Source organism: Nyctibius grandis, chromosome 8 (assembly GCF_013368605.1).
Source record: "Nyctibius grandis isolate bNycGra1 chromosome 8, bNycGra1.pri, whole genome shotgun sequence".
Classification (NCBI taxonomy): Eukaryota; Metazoa; Chordata; class Aves; order Nyctibiiformes; family Nyctibiidae; genus Nyctibius; species Nyctibius grandis.
In genome coordinates this window covers 29,800,090-29,824,812 of record NC_090665.1, presented here as the reverse complement: position 1 = coordinate 29,824,812, position 24,723 = coordinate 29,800,090, and the positions used below count along the sequence as shown (strand labels likewise).

Below are 24,723 nucleotides of genomic sequence, written 5' to 3'. Positions count from 1 at the left end.
TATTGGTGGTATGCATAATCTGGAAGCCACGTGGACCAGGCAATCACAGAGCACTGCAGCCAGCAAAATGAGATACTGTCGAAATCACAAATTTGTCAAGTTGTTTTTGGACAGGGTATTATAATAAGCACTAAAATATGCATCTTATTACTCTGCATCTGCCAGTCAAAGATCACTGTAATGAATGCATGCTGCAGGGTATGACCAGGCCGTTTCCCTAAGTAAAACAAACTGCAGAGTACAAAAAAAGAATTATGTATTTTTGGCAGTGCCTGGATTTTTTTTATAAATCCTTTTGCATCAGGAGTTGGATTTTCCTGGCTTGATGTCCATTGCCAGCAGTGAACACACTAAGACCGCCACAGCCAAGGAGTTAACATGAATACATTGTTTCTTAATAGCCACATTTACTGGCTGTGAATATGAAACTTTAAACTCAGCGCTCGAAGCAAATTTAGCATACAGTACATATAAAACCCACAAAGATTAAAGTACTTTAAATCCACTTTAATAATTCTAGTTCCTTTTGTTTTATCCATTTCTACTGCAAATGGCTTCACTGTTAGGGAAGATACATTTTATGTAACAACCTGCAGTCTCTGTGAGAAACAGCACTGTAGATAATCACAACATAAACTTCCATAATAGACCAGTTAGGAAAAAAAAATAATGTTAGAGAGGTCCTTTTTTCCACAAATTGGTCAGGCCAGGCATTGCTTATAAGTGCTTTCGGCCTGCAGACGCTGGGAGGTTCACCAACAGCAGCAAGCCTGGTAAGCGTGACTGGCGCAGTGGGGTGCAGCGGTCTGCCCCGCTGGCGCTCCCCGAAACGCTGCTGGTGGTGCTCCACAGAGGGGCCACCAGGCTCCCACCTGGAGCCATGCCTGCAGAGACCTTTCATCACGTCAGGGGAGGAGGTGAAAGACTGAGAGGAAGAAGCAGGAGGAAAGGATTTACTTCCTCATCTGCCTGCAGGTGCTGGTTCAGATACATTTTGGCAGAGCCTTATTTTCAGCCAACCCAACAAGCATATGCGGCAACAGTCCCTAAGTGTGCTGATGCACAGTTGCCATAATATCCTGAACCAAGATGTTTCTTGATCAATACTGGCTTACACTTAACAGGGCTTTGCCTGTTGAGAGCTATATTTCAGGTGCAAGCCTTAGCTAATTGGAAAATGATCAAACAGCCTAAAATAATTTTTTTCCCCCCTCTGACTCTTCTTCAGAACCAGTGATGGCTATATGGGAAAAAGGGTTTCTTCATCAATGTTAATTTTTTATTGCAGCGCTTATGCTACCATATGATGAGATGATCTGTATTTCTGGACATGGCCACAAATACTGTTTGTTCTCTCTTCTTTATGCAGTGCTGGAAACAAGGGGACAGTTCTTTACCATACTGGACAAACTTGCCTTCCTGAACAACAAGGAACACTTCCAAAAATGAAGGGTGAAAACCTCTGCTCAGTGAAGGCAGTCAGAGGTCTTGAAGAATCTGAAGGCAGACAAAACTTGGTGCATGCATTGCCATAGTGTTCTTGCATGGCTGGGAGTTCACATTTTATTTATTTATTTAATAGAAGAGCTAATTTAATATTTTTTATGAAATCTTGATTTTTTTTTTCTCTGCCATACAAAAAGCTATTTAGATTTGACTGCAATCAATCTAGAATTTAGCAGGTTTGTACTGTTCAGAAAACACAGCTTTTAGTACCCATACATACTTGAAGGAAGTGCGTATTTCAGTCTTAATGGGAAGTCCATGCATTCAGAGAACAAAATCATCAGCTTGCTAAATTTAAGGTGATGGGAATTTTCACTGAAGTTCATACACTGAGCATGTTCAGAGTCATTCTGTCTCATCTGTCTGCTGGAGAAAACCACCTTCTATAAATGTGTTTTTATCAGATATGGTTTTAACATTTTCAATACAGCACAATCTTAACAGTTGAGGAGGATACCCTATGAAAATCAGTTTGTTTGGGGTTTTGGATATTTCTGGAATCAAGATGCTTAAATTATTACTTTTTAATTTTGTAACTATTAGACATGATCAAAGAAACATCAGTTTTTGCAAAACTTCCGGTGCTGAAAGCAAGCTATGAAACTTCCGTATACATTTATCTCTTTCTATAAATCCACCCCTACCAATTGAATACACTGCCATATTTTTAATGTTTAGCTACCTGGCACGTACAGAGGCCACGGCATTAAGTATGATTTTTATAGCTCACATTAGGTGGAAGTTTATACAGAAAAACACTATACCACTTCTGTGACCACCAGCTAACATAAGTGCATTTCTGGGACATAGTCGCTTCAGCTCTCTGGAGTAAGACCAGTGAGTAACTAATAAAAGAGCCCTGTAATAAACAGACAAGGTGAGACAGTGACTACACGCAGGAGATCAAATTGCACCTGTGGGGAATACTGTACCTTATCCAGATACCTGGTGAGAACAGTTATCTTTATCTCTCCTGGTCATGTGTCTTCCTGAGAAATTCAGGAACATTCTTTTAAAACATAATTCTGTTAATTTTGGATTATAAGGATACTACCTGTGCTCACTCTCTCTCTTATGCAGCCACCCTAATAACTTTGGGTTGTAAGAGCATGCTCTACATCTTAACTGCCTGCCTGCCTGCATCATGCACTTGATCTCAGTCCTAAATTCATGCTGAGGTAAATGTGCTTTTACAAGAGTTCTTCCTCGAGGGAGTCAGTGAGAAGCAGTGTGGTGTCATCATTACCTTGCCATTCTCTCACCTCAGTGTCGAGATTTGCAAGCTGAGACTATAGCTGAGACAAGCTGACAAGTTTTATTCCGTGCATTCAATGCAAAGGCGATTCAGGGTTGATATTAATGACAGTCATCTGTGTCAAGGCTTCAAATGTCAGGTCCTCCCACAGAAAAAAAAAAAACAACAAAATAAGCTATCAGAAAAGCAATGAGGAAGGAAGCCCCAAAGACTGGCTTTGTCCACCTTTGTGAGTCTGACACAACATTTGTGCTAGGACTCTTTGGAGTGCTTATGGGTAAAGCTACAACAACAGGAAAGAATGAATAAAATTGGTGGATCTATGGAAGACAGTATCACTCGGTGACTGGAAGCCACGACTGAGGTTAGCATTTCTAAGCGGGAATCTACTGCTGTTACAGGCAGCGTAGTACCACAGGTCATATCTGGGACAATGGCAAGTATTGACTCCAGGAGTAACTGCTGTGTTAGCAAAAGGGAAAAAGCTAGTGCTATTGAAAAGACTGTCAGAAAATATCTACTAGCTGGCTCAAAAATGATAAATTTAGGGTCTACATACCAAAAAATACATTCTGCAACAGTGAAAAACATAAAAATGGCACTCAAGTTTCCAAAATATTTTCCAGTGCTATGATGCTTCTTATATGTTAAGGGCTACAACTTATCAGATGAAAGTACTTCATTAGTGCAGAAGCGTGAACAGGTACTAATCAACATGATTCTCTTTTTCACCCAAAAGCTGGTATGTTTGCTATTAAACTGCTTATTATATTACACTATTTAACACAGTACTTAGTATTTTTTGTGTTTAGGAAGGAAATTATTGTGACAAATGTAACAACTGACAGTGATAACTGTTCAGTTTGTCATTTATCTGGTGACTGCATGGCAAGACAGCTTCAGGTTGATGTCAGGTGCACCATTTAGAAGAAAGCATTTATCTTTTAGTTTATTCTGGTCTTCAAATACTACAATATTTCATGACAAAACTTGACTGTCATTCTCCTGTGGCAACACTCTGCATTCAGCATATGTTTGATCCTGAAAGCAGGACAGAAAATGAATTATCAAAAGAACAGTGCATTGCTATATAAAAATATGGACATTAACATTAAACATTGCACTGTGAATCAAAATAGATACTATCATGAACATACTTAGCTGGGGATAGGACCGGTTCTAATTCTATAATGTATTCAAAACTGGGAGAGGCTCAATGAATTTGTATACAATCAAAAGGCAAGTGGTTCTTGATGCTGTTGAAAATAATTCTTGTCCCTCAGTTCTTTCTCATTAAATTTTCAATTGCTTGAACTTCTTATCCCCATGATTCAATATGAAAATAGGAATTTTGTAACAAAATGTAGGATAATTCCTTTATATTTTTACATTTAACGCACAAAAAATACAAGCTATCAAAATTAGCATCTTCATGGTTTTTTTTTTTGAATGCAAAAGTTCATCAGTATTTGCTGTTTAGCTTCTCGTGGGCTCTTACTGAAGAAACTGCGTTTCATCTCACAGTAATACCAAGACAAACTTGGACAGCTCCAAGGATTTTGGCTGTCACATTTTACTCTGTGTATACCATATACATTCCTATATGTTACTTTTATTGATGAGAACATACATCACATCAACAGGCTATTTTCTCTTTTCCAAATAGAGAGTAAGCACATACCTTTTAGTGAATTTATTTTAGTAAGAGAATCGGAAGTGTGTGTTATGACTTGCTGCCAAGCAAGCTAGATATTTGTGTTTGAATCTAGATGAAACTACAGTACTTAACTAATTTACTAGGCACAAGTACGTGAAATCCAATATTGATAATAATTTATGAAGGTAAGAATACTGATTCCTATAATACTGCAAACTTAGTTTATGATAACATAATTAGTTACACTAATAACACTGCTTAGGCACAGTCTTGCTAATTATGATATTATAAATATTAATGATATCAAGCCTTTGTATTTGATTGCCCCTAGTAGGATCATTTATCATGGTATTTCATTTTACCCATGTTGTATTATTTTTCTTCCTTTTCCCTTGAATGTTCATTCCTAGACAAACAGCCATCTTGAGCTTATGCCTAAAATTTATCACTACCTTATCAATGATGCAGCCTGGTTAACTTTATATGTTATTATTTAGTAGCAATGATCCAACGATATAATTCAGTGCTAAGGGCAATCAAATACACAATCAGTTATATTCTGTATGCCTTGTTCCTTCTAAATGTCTAACTGAGCCAGCCAGACAAGATTACATAGGGCTTTGTTTTTCATTCTTTTTCATGTGACCTGTTTCAAGTTAAGATTCCTTTGAATTATGAAATGCTTCCTTAAAGTATCTTTTCACACTATCTTTTTAAAGTTAATTATTGATGTAGTGACAAGCAGGAAAAAATAAGAATTATAATTTTTTTCTCATTCAAAAGGACATGAGAAACATCTTTGACAATGGTTGTCTGTTTAGTAAAATACAAAGGTAATACAAAGATAGAACACTGAATGCAGCTTTAGAGAAGAATTACAAATCTCTGTTACGTGAGTTGGATATGCTGTGTATGTTTCTACAGGTGTTAAAGGAAGGAAGTTTAGATATAACCCTTTGAGCCTGGTTTAACTGCTTAACATAAGTAGATGAAAATGAAACTGCTTATATCTTGTTTTATTTTTAAGCAGTGTATTATCTAGAGCTTTAGGAATAGGATTGTCTTTTCTCCTGGAAGGTAATGTTATGATTTTCAGAGCTCCACAGAGAACAAGAATACAGGAGTCTCTAATCTGCTAAATCCAACTCCAGTCATCAGCAACGATAAGCAGAGATCTGGAGGTGTTTGACACTCTAAATCCTATTCTTTTGTAATTCTTTACTTTTTACAACATTTTCAACAGTATTATATCAGATTTTTGGAAGGATAATCAATAGGCATGATGTATAACTGAAATCAGTCTTCAAAGTGATCCCCTCTAGTAACCAGAAACAAAAGCTCAGCCTCCCTGCTGTGCAGGTATTTTGCTTAGAGCAGCAGGCAGTGGGGCATCAGTAGGAAGCCAGTTACACCTCCCTGCTTCTCAGCATGGATTAGCCAGTCCTCTGGTGGAGGGGTGAGCAGTACTGGGGCTGCTGCAACCCATTGCATCTGGCGAAAATCTCCAAAGATGCTTTCATAGCAGGGAACCACTAGAGCAGAAAGGAAAGACAGTCCAGAGGTTAGGATTTCAGAGAGACCATGTTTTACATTCCTATTTCACCACAGACTTTCTAGGTTTAAATGATCTTGCAGAATCTATTAAAGTATTCAGTGTCACTGTTTCTCACCTGGAACTTCCCTGCCTTGCAGAAGGTTTGGGCATAAGCACACGTGAAAGACCATGAGATGCTCAGGTACAATAATCGAAGGGCCACTCCTACCTGATCTGGTGTTCCAACTAACAGCTGGCTTGTGACAAGCTGTCTCAGCTGGTCAGATACAGTGCTAGAGGGCTTTCATGTCTCCTGAATGTTGCACCCTGGCTGGAACACCCAAGAACTTCTGGCACAATATTAGTATCAATCTGAATCGAGTTGAGTTTCATTAAAACAAGCAGTTCCAGAACTTGTTCCAATGCATTTGCAATTTTACATCCTACACTTCTTTTAAATACATGATGTTATGAATCAGGTGGAGAGATCATATTTATAGTAAAAATGTTGTCCCATATGAAGTCATTTCAAGTTTATCTTCTTAAGCTGCCTTCAGATATTTGTTAATACTCGGAAGGAAAAAGACTTGGTGACTAATTGTGACAGCAACAGTGGTTACGCAAGGTAAGTAGCAGAAACTGCATACAATGATTATGGAATTGCATTCAAAGCCAAGACATAGTGTCATTATACCGGAATGGCAATGAAATAACATACCTTCCCCATCAGATCAGCAATTCTAGGTACTGGTTTTCCTTTCTGATGGCGCATGGTTGCAGGACTCTGTCCATTCCAGTCTTCAAGTTCCTCAATGCTTCTCAAATAAAGAAGAGCTTGCAGTCCAGTGCAGTAGTCATCAATAACAGTGAAATCTTGATTCTGGATTGCACTGCATACCTACGAAATGTAAGTCAATTATCAGCAACATCCTGGCAGAGGGGCATATGGAATTAGCAAGCTCTTTGGACTTACTGATTATCAGATGACCCTTCCTGCAACTTCACTGGGAAAGAACTACAGGAATTCAGGATATTAATTGCCTGCTTACTCCTATGTCATTATACCACCACTGTAGTTCAGGAAAAAAAGGACTCAATAACACTAGTTATGCCTAGGTTTCCTAATGGCAGCCCTTAGACCAGACCTGAAGGCTGTTCAGAAGTAAGCCTACAAGCCCAGCCCCAAGTGTGCCTTTTGGGGCACTGATGCTGAGCATGCCAAGCACACTGGCAAACAACCAGCTATGCTCAGACCTTTGCCTGCAGACAGACAGTGGTATTCCCCAGACTGCTCTGTTTAGGAAGCACAGACATATCGAGTTAGGTCACAATCAAGCAAATCACAGAACCACAGACTTGCTGAGGTTGCAAGGCACCTCTAGAGATTGTCTTGTCCAACCTGCCAGCTCAGAGAAGGGTCAACTAAAGGAGGCTACCCAAGACCGCATCCAGTTAGGGTTTGAATATCTCCAAAGACAGAGACTATACAACCTCTCTGGGGAACCTGGTCCAGTGTTCAATCTCCCTTGCAGCTTTTTCTTATATTTAAATGGAATTTCCTGTGTTCCAGTTTGTGCCCATTGCCTCTTGTCCTTTCACTGGATACCCCTGAGAAGAATCTGGCTCCAAGGAAAGTGTCTTAGCAAACAGCACCCATTAAGCTCATCTGTTAGTATGGGTGAGCACTGCCAGGCACAGAACAGAACAGTCCCCTTCTGCTAATCACCATTTGCCATTTAGTGGTACTGGGAGGCCAGGCCACTTTATTTTAGATACTTTAGAAACACAGATAGCAGTACAGCTTTATAAACATATAAAGCAATGATCCCTGACCTGCAGAACTTAACATTTAAACACAAAACTACTGACAGCAGAGAATAGTCTGTTTACATGGACCGTTCTGTGGATATCAACTCAGATTTAAACCCACAGAGATCCCCAACCAAACTGACGAGTCAATAAAAAATCCCTGACTCTTCTCTGAACACCTCCTCATTAGCTAAACTCCAATCATCCATCAGTGACGAGGTACAGGGTTCGTTGAGTACCATTAATTGTCAGTCCCTGGAAATGCTCTGAAATCCCAGATGTGTCAGTGTTTTCATCCTCTGATTCAGCTTTTATTGTAAAAGCTAAAAAGAATGCTCCTGGTAATACCTACACTTACATACACGCATAATGAACACAACAGTGAAATAGCCCCCTATTTTAAAACGTGAATGTGTGCACATGCACAAACCCATTCACACTCCTTGGACATGAAAACACACCTTGGATCATAATTGACATTGACACTTAAAAAATACAGGAAATATATAATTGTTTTTCACATATCAGGAATGATAATATAACTCACAATTCTGAAGACAGGTACACATCACATTGTAAAATACAATGCACTACAGCTGTACAATGAAAAAATAAGGGCAAACTATAAAATAAGCACAAGAACATTTTTCTATGCAGTGCATTTACATTACACAAAATCTGTTTCTCTGGAGAAACAGTGTGGGCATTAATTAGGTCTGTTACGTCTTCCATAGACTTCAAGAGTTTTTTTTTCCAGAGCAATTATAGAGAACATAATAATAATTTTCTGTACAGGTTATTTAACTGTAAAACTCAACTGATGCTTATTTAAACCTTTTTGTTCACCAAGGGATTCTCTATTATTTAGTGTATGGGTAACACTTTTATGAGCTATGCTTAAAAACACTAAAACTGTAAAAAAAACACAGTTAAAAGCCATGTCATGTCACTTGAAACAAGTTCAGGCACTGTTGTCAAAATCCTGAAATATTTTGACAGGATGTATACACATAAGATACACTGGAGGATACCTGTAATAACCTTATAAATAAAGAGGTTTTTACTGTTTTCCATCTCATGGTGCAGTGTAATGAACTGCAATAATATAAAAATGTGCAGAAGATAATATCACACTAAGAGCTAACATCTGATCCCTGTGAGTCTATGTGCAGTGCACTGTTTGCCTTCCCTGGAAAGCCAAGTAAGTTCCAGAACTGAAGGCAAGATGCAATTTTTAAAGAAAAAATGTAAATCTCTGCACTAAAGCAAAATGTTATCTGAAATGGAAAGACTTAGGAACAGAATTAGCAAGTGATTTCAGACGATGCTCCTCTTCTGTAGGAGCCTCAAGACTATGGTGCCCAATGGTGCAGATAATTAACCAAAGACATTCCTTTCCTTGATTTCACTATGATAAAAGCAAGTGCTTATGTTTATGGGCCTTTCCTAGAACAAGAGAGATCCAATCATTGACACATACAAACACAACAGAAATAGTTTTCCCATGTTTTTGGCAAATGCCAAAACATTCTGAGCTTTGAAATTGCATATGTTGCATGTATCAAATGGTGAGATTTGTGTTTTAGGCTTACAGTATCTTCCATGAGTCAATGTAGAAGCCTTTGCTGCATTTTAAAAGGTGGTGAACAAAGTCAAGATAAAAGGTCACCCTGACCCATCAGCCATGACAATTTCTACACCACAGAGAGAGGTTTTTAGCATCATACCTGGCTGCCTCTGAATTACCAGTTTAAATGACAGTGTGTCCTCTTTTCAGCACAAGAGAAGTGGCAGGGCAATAGACCAGGTGAGACTCAAAACTCATGCATCCGGAAAAATTGCAGAAGAGCTGAACTGACCCGTCTCCACACACCATTAATGCCCCCGCTTCGCTCCTGCTGCTTGCACTGGGAACAGGTATGCTTCCTCTCCCTTGCAAAGCTAAGTGTTGAGGCCCCTCTTCTACTGGTATCTTATTTTATGGGTGTGAAGAGCTGAAGAGCAGTCCAGCTACGGACATATTTAAAATGGAACTACCTTTTGGTTGCCACATCTTTCATTTAATGTCTTATTAAACCACCTCAGCAGGAGATAAAGGCAAGCAGGGTGCTGCTGTAATAGCTGTTGTCTGTGCCTTACACACCAATCGGAGCAGCAGCATGAAACTGAACTGCAACCAGCCCTGCCCACTCAGCTTCTCTCAGCATCATGCTTTTACCAACCAAACATAGCAAAATGTGCTTCCCTTTAGACCCTGAAATAAAAGCCTGAACAAACATGTAACTTCACAACTGAGAACATACACATGGTCATATTGTGCCAGACCAGCAGTCTGTATTTTGTGGCCAACAGAAGACGCTTATGGATGAGTGTAAGACACAGAGCAAATGTGGATCAGCTGCTCACGTGGTATATCAGCCCAGGTTCTGTCAAGCAGTAGTGCTGGGACTTCGCATGGCAGAGATGGCACTTGTTTAACATCCCTTGATCCTAAATAATCCAAATGAATCTGTTTTATGAGTAAATTAACATTCAACTGTTCACTGACCCAGGCTTTCAGCTGAAACTTTAGGTAGAAAGTAGCTTTCTCCTCTTTGGAAGATGAGAGACAGGCCCTGTGAGCAACCTATGGGACAGAGTGAGGTCCAGATCATAATGAAGCTGTTAGCTGTCCTGCTGACAAGTGCTGCCGTGCTTCTTGCTTGTGTTTGTCTCTAACTTTGGATTAGAACTTGCGCTAGAAGAGAAAGGTGCTACATTTTTCCTGCTTAGAAAGGTAACCTATATTATTCATATTGCACTAATATACAGGGCGATAATTTTGCACAAGCTTGGTTTTACTGCCTTGCCTTGATCTGCCTTGGCAGTAGAACTGCTACAATTTCATTTTTAACATCTGACCTCCTCCTCTTTCCCCCAGATCCAGACTCCAATGATTGCCCCTTAAGTCCCAAAAGAGACGAGCAGGCCAACATGCTATGTATGATCAATTATATTGTGCTCTCAGTATTCTGAAATCTAAAACTGTTTGGTATAAGTTGCAACTGTAGGTTACAATTTTAATCCATACAGGCATGTCTGAGATACTAAAAGACACAATGCCTGCTTTCTGCTGGTAAATCAAACATACACCAAATGATCTCATTGGGGAATGGGGATGTGAAATGAATCACAGGCTAAGGCTCTAAGTAAAACTGTTCTGCAAAATGCAATGATGGGAAAGGCATGCAAAGGTCCCTGACGATGTCTTGCATAAGAAATGACCTGTCTGCTCTATTACTAAATAAACATAAATACTGAGTCTAACTTTGTCAAAGATCTAGAGCTGTTACAAATCTTACTTGAGGAACTGGAGTAAATTGTCAGGAGATTATTATTGTGTAAAAAGAATTTTACAGGTTACACGATTATTATTAATCATTCACATCAATCTGAAACTTTTAATTTACATATTTTGAAGAAAAAGTTCATTATTGGTGACAGGTAGTACCACATCAGTTATAAAACATTGTAAATGCCTTTGCTTTTAGCAGACAACAGAGATGCCGATTTCTGAACTCTTTACTGAGACAAATCCCCTGCACCGTTTACTGAGAGCTCTGTCTGTGTAAGATCTTTTAGGTTTTGTCCATAGTCTATGTTTCTAGCAGCAATAGGAAAATTACCCAGACATTGCATTTTATTTTTGTTTTGCTTTCTACAAAAATGGATGTGGTTCCTGTCCAAACTTCGGCATATCCTGGGGGACTGTGTGGAAGACCTGTGCCATTCGTGCAGAACCTGGACAAAGTGGTTGAGGGATTTCCAACCAGGTCACCCACTAAAAGCAATTCCTATTCAGTGTTGTCGTTGCATTTTCCCATTGGGGGATGTTGCAGAGGAGAAAATATTTTCTGTAACACTAGAAAGAGGAAGCAATGCACTCCTCTTCAGGCATTACTCTGTCCACTCTCTCTTACCCCATGACGACCTTCAGTTTTTACATAAACTCATTATTATATGGTGAAATCCCAGCTGGACAGGTGATGGTGGGGAAGATGGTGCCAAAAATAGACCCCAGTCCCCACCTGCATTCTCTCTATTCCATCAATAGCAGGGATTTCAGCAGAGGCAGCAGAGATGCAGATCTAGACATATTTGTATCAGTTCTTCCCTACACTGCTTTCAACTAACAAGAGGTAGTGTGTCTATAATCTCATATACTGCTAGTTCACTGCAAAAGGCTGGAGCAGGTCAGAGAATCTAGCCTGTTTAGTAACGTGTTGCTTTGCAAGAAGTGTAAGTATTCTTGGTGTGACTAGATCTGTGAGAACAAGAATGCTGCAATGTCTGGCAGCAGTCATACTCCTATTCAAAATTGTCTCAAAGCACTATTAAAACCCTTTTCCAATAATGAATTTGTGGTAGGAGACAGCAGCTCGGAGAAAATGTTAATTTTTACACCCCTCCGAAATATTTGCTTCTCTCTTCAGAACATGCGTGTAAAATAATTGTCATTTTTATGAAAACAGGAGTAACAGTAAGGAGACAGATGGGTGGCAGTGATACATGGTCTAGAAGTAAGAAGATTGATGGGTATATATTTGTATATACAAACGCAAATCACATAGCTTGACTGTTCTACCATATTAGTTTCCATTTGTTGTAGCTGTACAACATCAAAGCAGTGATGTCCCCATATATTGCATTTAGTAGTAATGTAACGGACTATCAAAAAAAAAAAAAATCAAAGTGAGAGTTTCTAAGTAGCTTCCTGGCAATTGAGACAGCAGGCTCTTTCATCTGTGCTGTAACTGTGGCAGTGCATTGATTTAAACTCCTTCTGAGATCTCAAATGCTTTTATATTCTTAGGTCTCTCTGGCTGCTTTCTTTTTGCTTTTTTTTCCCCCTTCAAATGATAAAATTCTAGCATTTAGCAGAATGCCATCTTGCTTCCCCAGAAGACGGAGACTTATTTCAGCTTTGGTTCTAAACTGCCTAGGATCTCTAAATAAAATAGCTCTCAAAATGCCATCCGATTAGGAAATTGGCCTTTGACTTCACAGTTTCTAATATTCTTACCATAGCAAGGGGATAAACAACTATTATTCCTCTGAGATAGCTGTGAGAGGTTTTACAATGGATTAACAATTTTGCTTTTCCATTCATTTGGTTGACTTCCTTTTAAATATTTTTACTGATATGCCCAAATGGTAAGCAAAAGATTCACTGTTTTGAGTTTATATTATAATATAGTTTCAATTTTAGCATTATTTATCATCTTTTTATAGAAGCTTTCTTTTTCTATTAAAAATTCTTCCTGATAAATATTGAAGACATAAATCCACCTTCCTGTACAGAAACATTTATGAATGACTCTAAGCTGTTTTTCAATGTATACTTTAGGCTACTGCTTTTTTGATTAGTGTCTATTGATTAAGATTCTAGTGGAAAAAACCTGAAGTTGTAAATGAATGCAAGGTGCTTCAGGAAGGATTCTATTTGTGCCCATATGGGTATCCATATGAATCAACAGCCTTAAGAAAATTAACATTATTGTAGTGGGCAAGAGCATGATTATTATCTGGGTAAGGCATACATACAATTCGAAGTTTATTCTCAAAAGCAACCAGCAAAAATTGACTCAACTACAGGGAGATCTTTCTGGGTCATGCAACCTATATGCTGCATAGCTCTTGCCTATGGAAATGAAAATGTATGTTTTCTAGCCCCTGTACAATGATTTAGATGTGCCCAGATCTACAAAGTAAGAAGCAGTACACAGAGCATTGGTTGTCTGACACAGTACTTATAATAATGTGGCAAAAGCTGCGACATGAGAGTAAGCAGACAAACAAAATCTCCTCTGAGAGGGGTTTCTCTACTTACAACCTTCAGGATACCAATGTCTACGGAAAGGCTGCCTGCATAACAATGGTTCCTCCTCCTCGTGTCTCGTTGAACACTGACTTACCAGTACATTAAATGCATAGCCTAAATTATCCTTTCTAACAGCAATTATTACTTTTGCTAGAGGGCTGTAGGATTAAGAACATTAGGGGAAGCAGATTATCAGACAATGTGGTGCACTCTCTGGAAAAAAAATTAGATTCTTTGTTTTAAAGAACAAATGTGTAAGTAAGAAAAAGCTTCCCAAATATTGATACAGTACAGATGGAATAATTTGACTCATTCATACTAGCTGCTTAAATGACTCTAGAGATATAGGTTAGCAGATGGGATGTTACTTAATAAGGCTTCAGATACTGGATCAAGATACAAAACTGATTTGGATGATAGCTGATAGCCTTTTTAAAACATTAGAATTGAGCTAAAACACGTGAACTAATGAACAACTGTTTGTTCCAAAGTCTAGTATGGCTTTCAGAAAGCAGTTCGAAGGACTCAAATATTACATCTATGAATTGTGGGAAAAAAACTCACATAATCATTTTACTGAGTCCTAGACTTGAAGTCCTCATGAGCTGCGGGCTTACTAGTGACACTTGAGGGCAACACACAGAAGAAAGATTCAAAGATGCTAACAACTCCAGGCTCTGCAGAGTAGGCAACCATTCACATAGGGCTTAAGAAATCTATATTAAAAAAATGACTGGACAGTCCGATGCCATGTGGGTGTCATTAATGAAGTATTTCAGTTATTTTGTTATACCTCAAGTGAGTTCATCAGACAAGCTTGAGGTAAAGTGTCATTCTAATCAGAAGTACAGGCTAATGTCAGTAAATAATGTAACTCAAAATGAGTTACCAGGAGAAGAAAGCCTCCAGCTTATGCTGACAATCTTGCAGGATAAGAGCTCTATCTCCTATACAGCTGGGATCCTCTCTATAACAGGACAGCAAAATGCTGATGTGGTGTTGAGTAGAGCTGAGCTGACATTTAGAGAGCATTGAGACACGGACCACAGATAAGGAAATAAGGATGCAGTAGTTGGGCAGCAAGAAGAGCCACACAGCTTGTGTTGAAGCCACAGCAGCCTCCTGGACAGGCTGTAATGAAAAGCCTCCCCAGCACCAAGATGACGGTTACTCCTGCTGGCACAGAGACCCCGAAGTACCTGATTTTTGGGGGTGAAAGATAGACCTTGTTCGTGTATTGCACCCCAGCAACCTTGGGCAACTGTGAGTGGCCAACAATGAAGGAGAAAAAAGTCTAGAATCCATTAGCCACTTATCAGACAAAGGCACGGCAGGTGGTAAGAGCACTGTAAGGGATCCTTTAAGAACGTTATCCGACACATTAATCTCTAGCCTACTCAAATGTATTTTCCCCCCTCTTAAGTTCTTCTCTGCCAATTAATGTATCTTTGATCTAAATAGCTAAACTGGGTGTTTGGGAGTGGGAAACTGGTACTTATCAAGAGACCCTGAACGATGCAATTTTGTATCCCATGTCTTTGAGAGGGGAAATGCGGAAGAAATCAAGAATTTTCAGAAGGCTCCCTGAGGTAATTGTGGGTTTTTTTCCCTGTCAATGACTCCTAGAGGAATGGTTATATTTCCTTATCTCACTAAAGCATTCTGTCAGTTCTTGGAACTACAAAGTGGACCTTTATGCAGTAGGTGGGCGCACACACTGATAAAAGTGCTGATCATGATCATCTTTCCTAAGAAAACAAATATGATTCCACATGCATTGAGCAGTGTGGGGAAACAACCTCATAATCAGCCATCTATAGCAAATTGTATCATTGTACTGTAGATCTACAAAATGAAAGATATCTTTGAAAGCAGATGAGCTAACTCCCCTGTGTAAACAGTCCAATCACATATAGAGGCTCTACAACTATCTTTAAATATATGTTGAATACCACTTCATATTTCATTTATTAACACCCAAAGGTCTCGCCTCTCTCTTATGAGTACCGTTGTGGAAAATGAAATTCTTCAGTTCTCCCAGCGGTTCTGCAGCTGCTTACAACATCAGCAGCTGTGCCAGGCATACGTAGATATACTCAACCCATTTCCATAAGCTGTATCCTCCAGCTCCTCCAAAGATATTTCTAAAGTAGATATCAGTTAAGTCGCTCAGATCTGGTGGTTAGATGCTAAAAGTCATCAAGTAACATAAGAGATTTAGTCAGAAGCTAGCAGTGTTTTTAAGATTTTGTTTTCTGAGAGCTAACCAACAGGAACGTCATCCTCTCTGGACTGGAGCTGGTCTGTGGAAAGGCGTATTTGTCAGAAGTGAGCATGGTTCTAGGAAAGCACGCTTTCCAGAAAAGAACTGTGTTCTGAAAAATGTGTGGAAGAGTTTCAGAATTACCAATGTGTGCTGTTTGACAACATGGAATGCAACAGCTCCATTTAACTTGAAAATGACTGTTTGCAATCCAAGTTAATTGGAATGAAAAGGTCAAAACTAAAATACATTGCAAAATGATTGAAACAAAGACTTGATTCACCCAAATAATATTTTTGCTTTAAATGTGTTAATTCCACACATTTTTAGAATTTTGATTATCAGTTTAAACTGGGAAACTTTTCCATCCTTAAACTATGACAGAATAACTATTTCCTGATCATTGGTAATACTCAGGTTCATTAATGCATGACAGATCCAAGGTAAAGCTTCAGCATTCTTCATCCTAGGACGCTCTGAATCAGACACAGCAGGGACTTGAACCCAGATCTATTTTGATTAAATGAAATTTGTCAATGAAAAACAGCTTCCTCAAAGAAGTTTTCAACAAACTCTAATGAGAACCATCTACTGAGGGACATCCTCCTATGACCACAATTTTGAAAGCTGCAGACCTCTCAAAATCAAACAGAAAAGCAATTTTTCCATTTTGGAACCTCAGTTCAGTCCTGCAATGATTAACCCCTCATCCTTGTGAGTCTTTCCCTCTAGTACTCTCACATTTTATTTCGGCTAAAATTACTTTCATCGTTTATCAGCTTGCCTACACGAATTTGTGCAGCAGCTGCTGTGTCCATTGAAGAGTGAGATTCATGTGAATAAAATAGTTCTGACCCTCCGAGTCCTTTGTGTCCGAGATAAAAACCCACTTCGACATTTCCTTAGGGATTTTTTTACCTATCTCTGTCCAAATAATAAATATCAGCAAGAAAAGCAGCGACATAACTCAGATATTAAAAGAAGTTAAACCCTTTCTTAAATGTACTGCCAGCTTCAGAAAAATGGTTTCTCTGTTTGTTTCTTTCATTAAAATTGCATGGATAAAAGGACCTCTCGTCAGCCAGATCAAGTTGTGTCAGAAGGCTTGTGTTGTAGCAAGAAAAAAAACTTCAAAAAGGCTTCAGGGCTCATATTCCCAGACTGTTCCCTCCTTTCTGGGCAGAAGAAAGATTTTTCTGCCACTGGGAAAACCGGCAGATAGGTCACCAAGCTCCAGCTAGCCACACACAGAGCCCGAGCTGAGCTGCATGGCAACGCACGCCTGTGCTGGCGTGGGCTCCAGGACCGTGCCTTCCCTGAGCACAGCCTCCTCCACTGCTTGCTCTCCCTTTCTTCCTTTCACTGTCAGCTACAGCCTCTGACTGAAAGATCAACAGAGCTGCTAGGATACCAAAAGGAAAATATCTTACATGTGTATTTTCTTTGTATGATCAACAACACTTCCGAGAAAAACTTCTGTGATGGCAGAGCTTTGCAATCCTGAATGTTTTAAGCTTTCCCTTTTTGGAAAACAAGTGCCCTGCAGTTACAATATGTATAATTTAAAACAAAACACAGGACATTCCATAAGTAATTACTGGAGATGGCAGTAACGAAAAAAGAAACTCAGCATTTTCCACTGTGCTTATCTTCCCTTCTATTTACATTTTCAATATCCAACAAGGAGCTGGGTACATTTTCAGATTCAATTTCCAGTCACCTCCACACTGGTACACAAGGGGAACTCTGTCTACAACAGAGCTAGCTTTGTGCCTGAAAGCAACCTGAGCTGAGTAAAACAGCTTGCCCACAATTTCTTCAACACTTAACTGAGACTCTTTTGAAGAGTCATCTCCAAGTTCCTTTTATGTTGTAAACTTTTAAACAAAACTCACTTGATGTCAATTCACACGATGTAGTTTTATCTACAGGGAGGACAGCTCTGTGCTCGTTCATATAAGATACCGGCAGCACAAATCTACATCAGTAGTTTGAATCCACATTAAAAATACGTGCAGCGGTACTGGGTTTTGGAAAGACAAGCAATACTGTGGATCCTTGGGAGTGATGGAGAGAGCGTGTTGCCAAAGCAATTATTCTTCATATCTCCTCAATCCTTGAAGTCCCTATGCCACCAGACCCAGGGAAGCAGGGTAGACACCAGGGCAGAAGGGGAAAGAGAAGCAGGCTCAGTGTCCCCAGGTGAAAGAGCAGAGAACAAATCCTCTGCAGAGGCTGGGAGTGACTGGTATAGAACAGCATTTGAGCTGACGCTCAATTGAGACCTAATTGTTATTAAATAATTGTTACCATTCAGTGATAGTTAAACCTACTCTGCATGAGAATCCATTATAAGAATGACAAATAGCAATTGTTATAGAATGAGCTTGAATTCGTTCTTAGAAATTTATGAAATAACAACCCTATCTATGCAGACCTCATTTACTAGGTGGTGAAATGAGCAGAAATAAAGGAAAGCTAATAGATAAATCCCCTAAGCAGCTCCAAATAAAATGTAAAACTACTGCAAAACTGCACAAAATAAAAGGCATTACTAGCTTAGAGCTTAGCCCGTAACTTTACAATGTGCTGATTTGAATATTGCAACTTTTCATTAAAAGTGGCAAGATAATGAAAGTACAATCCAATAGTGAAAACCTGTTCTAATTTAATATTTTTTTCCAACCATAACCAAAAAACTTTCTAGATTATTTTTGTTTGACAAATTTCAATTTCCATTAAAACGAATTCTCACAGAAAATTCTCACTATCAATTAGCAATTTCCATCCCAAGCATCTGTAATGGAGCAAGTATGGCTGTCCTCTAATGACTTTTTTTTATTAGCAAAGGCAGACAAGACAGTTGAGAACAGGTTGAGTTTCTGTAATTAGCACCGAGCTAAGAAAAAAGCAGAAAATAATGAAATGTTTATCAGAAGTGATCGCTTGAGTATGTCTGTCCCAACTCTTCTCTTTCACATTCGTTTTTTTTTTGATTTTATGTCGACATGTTCAAACAGCACTTTGTTCCCTCTTTTGTTTCTGCATGTACTGTAAATTTCAGCTCTGCAGAGAAGGGCCACTCCATTCAGCGCTGTGTCCATTGAAGACTCTTTTAAGCACGCGGCTCTGTGAGCAGCGGAGCTAATGATACCTGGCTACCAGCAGCTCTCTGTCTCCTGGTTGGGTTCTCTGATGTCTAATAAGGTGTGACTGCCAATTAAAGGCTTTCCTGTGGCTGACCCAGTCCTAACAGCACTGTCCCATGTGGCTTCTCAGAGGTCTAATAAAGGTAAGCTTATAGCGCGCTCAGGCTTACAGGGAAGGAATGCAGGTACACTCTACCCTCTGTCTGACTTTTTTGTTTTCTCAAAACTTGTTATAGCAAAATACTTTCTATCTTCCAGCAAATTTCAGTGAAAATGGCCACAAAGCTGAAACGTGACTGAGGATACTCAAAAGGACATACAAACACATATTGAGTTTCTTTGGGAATATGGGCTAAAATCTGCTATTTCTACATAAGACTACATTTATGTCAATCAAAGGACTTACATCTGAAAAGTGGTTTTGCCTTAAGTGATATTTTTTTTTGCTTAAAATTGTTGGTGGATGTAAAGAGCCATCCCTTGAATCTCATCTCATATAATTTTTGGTGGCCTGCCACTGCACCCAGCAATCTATTCTTCGCTTATCAATTTAATTGGTGAGAGAAAAATTAGCTCCAACATCTTAACTTCTCTGTATCATGGACAGCTTTGTACAGAAAGGTTTTGTTCTTCTACCCCCTAAGCCACCCAACTGGTGCCAAAGTGTGCCCATTCTTGGGCTTATCCGCCTGTGGAGCGCTCTCTGACCGGCACAAAGCAAAGCCTTCAGCCTCTGTACCCGCCATGAGCTGGTGTAAGGATGGGCTGTGGGCAGAGGAAGGGTGGGCTCTTGGCGAGTCCAGGCAGGAGAAGCCCAGCCTTGCTCTGCCACACTGAAGGCACCCTGTGGTTGTTCAAGACTTGCAGCCACCCACCTGATTTCATTCTCCTTGCACAGAGCTGAGATTAGACACAAGGTAAGACTGAGCCCTTCCTCTGCATTCAAAATCACTGTTATTCATTGCAAGACAAAATAAATTTTGCCCAAGTGTCATCATTATAAACCTAACTTGGAATTGTAAAACACAGGGACTGCTCCATCACTGCCCTGCTCTGTCACTCCCATGATTTCAATTTCTTTTAGTTTTTCACTCTCCATACCATTAAATGTCATAAACAATAATTCCTGGACAAGAATTTTTTGGCCTCATCTAGTCGTCACTTAACTCAAGTATCAGTGTCTTCACCAACTTGAACAAACACTGAGACGGGCTTAAAAGAACACTAATTAAGTGCATGGAGAACCATGCTGTTTATGAAATGGTATCTTTTTTTTTTTCCTGTCATTGCAGTGATTATATTTTCAGAGCCTTGATTTTACTTTCTGATACCCAGGGCATTTTATACCATGTAGAAGTGTTCCTCACAGGGTTTCACATTTGCACAAATACAATAACAATGCTCTCTCATAGTTCGAGTCCCACTATTTTGTGATGGAAAAGCTTGTTTATTCACACACAAAGGGCCATCCTGCTGTTATAAAAATCCCTCAGCTAAATGCTTCAGTAAAAAGCCTGCTGAAGAAAAAATAATAATCAAACTGTCCTGAATCCCTTGAGATTCTGTCTCCAAAGAGGTACCAGCAAGAATGCTCCTTGCAAACGTTACAAAAAACACAAGTAGTCTCACAAAAACAACCATGTTCTGTATTGGAGGGATTTTATTTTGCAGGGGCAAAAAACATCACTATTGCTTTCCTATCATGGGCTGTCATACTTCCAGAATGGTTTTGTTCTTCCTCAGATCCCCAAGGTCTCAAACACAACTGGTGTGGGGCAGGAGAGAAGGGCACGAGACAGATCCAGCATCACAGTGGCTCTGCCTCTGAGGTGAGGTATATTCCCACCTTATTCCCTTGCCTAAGAGATGAGGAGACTCATGGTGCAAGGTCCAGAGGCAGCAGGTGTGCATGGGCTGAATATGACATGGTGAAGACGAGAGCACAATACCCATAGGAACAGGACTGCAAGGTACTACATCCAGTCCAGGGCAAGTGGAAGACCAAGATGGGTGAAGGTGGGTCTGAAACAGGGCTCGGGGCAAAGCTATAGGCTGCCTTGCTGGGAAGCAGCATTACATGGGTGGATTTTAAATAGTTGCTATGTAGAGAGTCTTACAGACATCCATGTTGGAGCAACAGGGGACATGTGTGACCTCCACACGTTGTAAGAAAAGAAATTTGTTTGAAAAGGAACCCATATTCTTTACATGTTAATGACCAATATTCAAGATTAACAAAAGTATTCCATACCAGAATGTAATGTTAAGGGAGTCTACCATGAAACAAGTATACTTCAGAAAGTACCCCTTTGTTCTACCTTTTTTTGGTTACATCTGCTAGAAATAATGACTACAGAATCTCTTTCAACAAAAGGTCATTTATGTCAATGGAAAGAACACAGAGGATCGGATCACCTGCGGTAATTGCAAATTAATGCTCTACTGCTAATGCATTAACTACACAATATTGATCTACAATTGAATCATACAGGCTACTGTGAAGTGATTTTTACTTTAATATTTTTAGGCTTTTATTGCTTTTTCCATAATGCATTTTCTCTTTCCACTGGAATTTTCTATAATTCTCTCCATTTTTAATTTCCTACAGCGAGATGACTTTGAAAAATGTATGTTTATTTCAAAGCCTTGCAAAAATCTAACAAACCATCAATGTGACATGGTAAATCACATACATGATGCAAAAGATGCACAAAAATCCGACATACATCTTATTTTGATAAATTGGGGCTTTAAAAAAAGTTTAAATAAAAAAAAATACTTCAGCCTCACTGGAAGCCTATAGCAACGAACTGTATCTCAGAAAGGTGCAGCTAGACATTTCTGGAGCTTTTGTTATGCAATGAGTGCAGGATTATCTTCATAAAGTTGTTTTTTTTTTCATTTCATGCCTGTACTGAAAAGGGATTGGTGGATTTGGGTATGTTACAAAATGTATAGTGCTATGGAATCACCTGAAGAATGACTGAAATGTTTCATCATTTTTAATGAAAAATTAAAAAACAAGTGGGGTCTTTTTCCAACTGTTTCTGAAGTCCATAAAGTGGAAGAATGCTCTGTTAAATTGCTGTATAAAATTTTAATCCCAGCTACTACTGACTATGATGATCCAGCTTGTTTTCTATACCTGCTGCAAAACTTTCTTACACACGAACTTTTTGCCAGTAACGACACTAAGATGTTGCCCTCCATCTTTTAAAGGAGGGGATAGAACACACTTTGAATAGTGAAACTCTCTCCCCAAACCATTTCCTAATATACCTGCTTAATACCACTTGAGGTGGTTATAGGATATATCAAAATATGGCTTACCACCTGACTCCTGAATTGCATTCCTGTGTATGATGATTTCGTAAATGGAAAATAAATCCTCATGTTTTAAAAACAAAAGCAATTGGAAATAATAATGGAGAACTGATTGTAGGTGAAATAGCTGCAGAGGAAAACCTGATCTTGCTTTTAATGGAGGCACATTTATTATTCATAAACCCCTTTTCTAAGAGATATGTCACATTGCAATTAAATCAACTCACACAAAGCCTTTGTATTATCTGAGCCCATGAGCGTCACCCTCTCATGGCAGAGAAGACACAGGATTCCTGTCTATAAAAATGGCCACACGAGTGCTGCTTTCCCAGGCTCTCTATCTGGGCTCTGTGGATGGATCAATACAACCTGTGCTACTTAGTTGTATCAGACCACATTTGATGCTGGATGAACCAACATTCCCTACCCTTTCAAAATACTGCTAATGGGGAAACATCCACACGCTACTCTGTGTAACAGGGCGGTGACAGCAGTGGCAGTACCCTCTCCCAGGTTTTGAGACCACTGCTCATTCGGCACAGATGAACACACAGCTCACTCCAGCACCACCAAAGCCCAGGATGCTTGCTTTCTGCCTCTGGATCAGTCAGAAGGTGTCCTTGTGGTTTTGGAAACATGAAGGAAGATCACAAAATATGCAGTATTGTGTCAGTCCAAGTGTCTATTCAGCATCACCTCCAACAGTGTCCAAAGCCGATACACAAGATAAGGCTATGGGACGCATATATAAATCCCCCAGTACAGCCCCAGCTTCTACCTACTTAAGTTGGGGACTTGCCACTTAGTGAATCTTAATATACTGAATCATTCAGTAGATCATTTTATTTGATGATGTCTCCAAATTCTGTACTTGCTCTGTATTTTGGTACTGAGAAAGCAGAAGTAAACTGTCAAAGCTGTTAGGATAAGCAACAGAGGTTTTGACTGTTGAAGTAGGAACAACTTGAGCATTTGATACCTAGGACATATGAGAAAGAGACTGGAATTCAGGGAAAAGTATAGCAGTCAGCTATTCGTATGACCTTGTTAAGAAGGAAAACAACAGCAATGAGTCTCATAATCCTAATTAGGTTCCAAAGATGACCCACAAAGATGAGGCTGTCTTCTTCTGTCTATCACAATGTATCTCACCTGAGCAGAAAAGTCTCAGTCTAGTCCCAATCAAGTGTATTTCTTGTAAGACTGTCTATAGAGGTTACTCGTTTCCCTCTCCCTTCCATTTGCCTTCCCCAAGATGAGGGAAAGACTTATGGCTTTTACTCACAATCTTGCATAAAGTTTACTAAAGGCTTATTTTTAAATAAATGTAATTGAACTAGTTCAGACCCTTACCTACACAGCAGCTTTAGAATCCATTTATCTCAGATTAGTTTAAATGACTTCCCTACTTTAGTGAAACAGAAATAAGCTACTCAAACTGAGGATAGGTTTGATCCAGAGGAGTTTAAAATCAGTTCTAGAGATGATTTAAGTTAAACTGGTGAAGCCTAAGGACAAGAAAAGAGTTTTTTCACCATCTCTGGGAAAAATCTGTTGAAAAGAGAAATCGTTCTGTAAAAGGCAGAAGACCAGTATAGATCCAAATCATTTCTGGAAGCCAATTCCAGAAAACTTGATTATTACTAAAAAGAAAACAATAATGAATGGTTTGTAAATCCAACATTCTTTCTCTTGAGCACTGACTGGGATGTCTGCATTAAATCATATTTCAGAATGTCTCATTACCATTGGGTCAAACCAACAAAAAAAGAAAATAATAAAAATAAACAGCTACACAGTCTATATAAAGGAAAAGCTCATAAATGACATTAAAAATCTTTACTTTCAGTCATCCAGAAAGAGATACAGCAGATGTAGAACAGAAAATCATTCCACTCTGTGTAGTTCAGATCACGTAATATTGTTACAGACAAAGCCACCAAAAACTGCAGCTCTATTAGCAATAACAAATGAAATGCATCTATAGCACTAAAAACATTCCCTTGCCAATCCTACCTTTTTGTAGACAAATGCTGCTCTGTGATTTGTACTGTTACTTAGTATTTATATGGAAGAAGCTCTCTGGCCATTGTGTAAGAAAGGTAGATCTTTTGTCTGTCCATGGCAAAAGAAGAGTTTGAAGCATTCTAGTACAAACTCAAAGAATAGGAAATGGTATTAATAAATCCAAAGAAGTAAGTCTATAGAAAAGCAGTAGCCACCTACTTCAGCTCCCAGAGATGCTAACTTTGATGTGCATTAAAAAACCCAACCAAACCATTGGATTGGCCTACTTTTTTTTTTTTTTCTCTGAAGCATAGCAAACAAATGTCTAATCTCAGCAGTCACCATAGCTGTGCAGAAAG

The 24,723-nt window shown here is 39.1% G+C and overlaps 1 protein-coding gene across 1 annotated transcript in view; it reads right to left on the bottom strand.

The window, feature by feature from the left end:
• The window catches only part of DPYD (dihydropyrimidine dehydrogenase), a 375,099-nt gene that overhangs the window by 42,749 nt on the left and 307,627 nt on the right, over positions 1–24,723 (bottom strand). Inside the window, 1 exon segment of the mRNA XM_068406142.1 lies at positions 6,671–6,850. Coding sequence (XP_068262243.1) covers positions 6,671–6,850 — 180 coding nt within the window.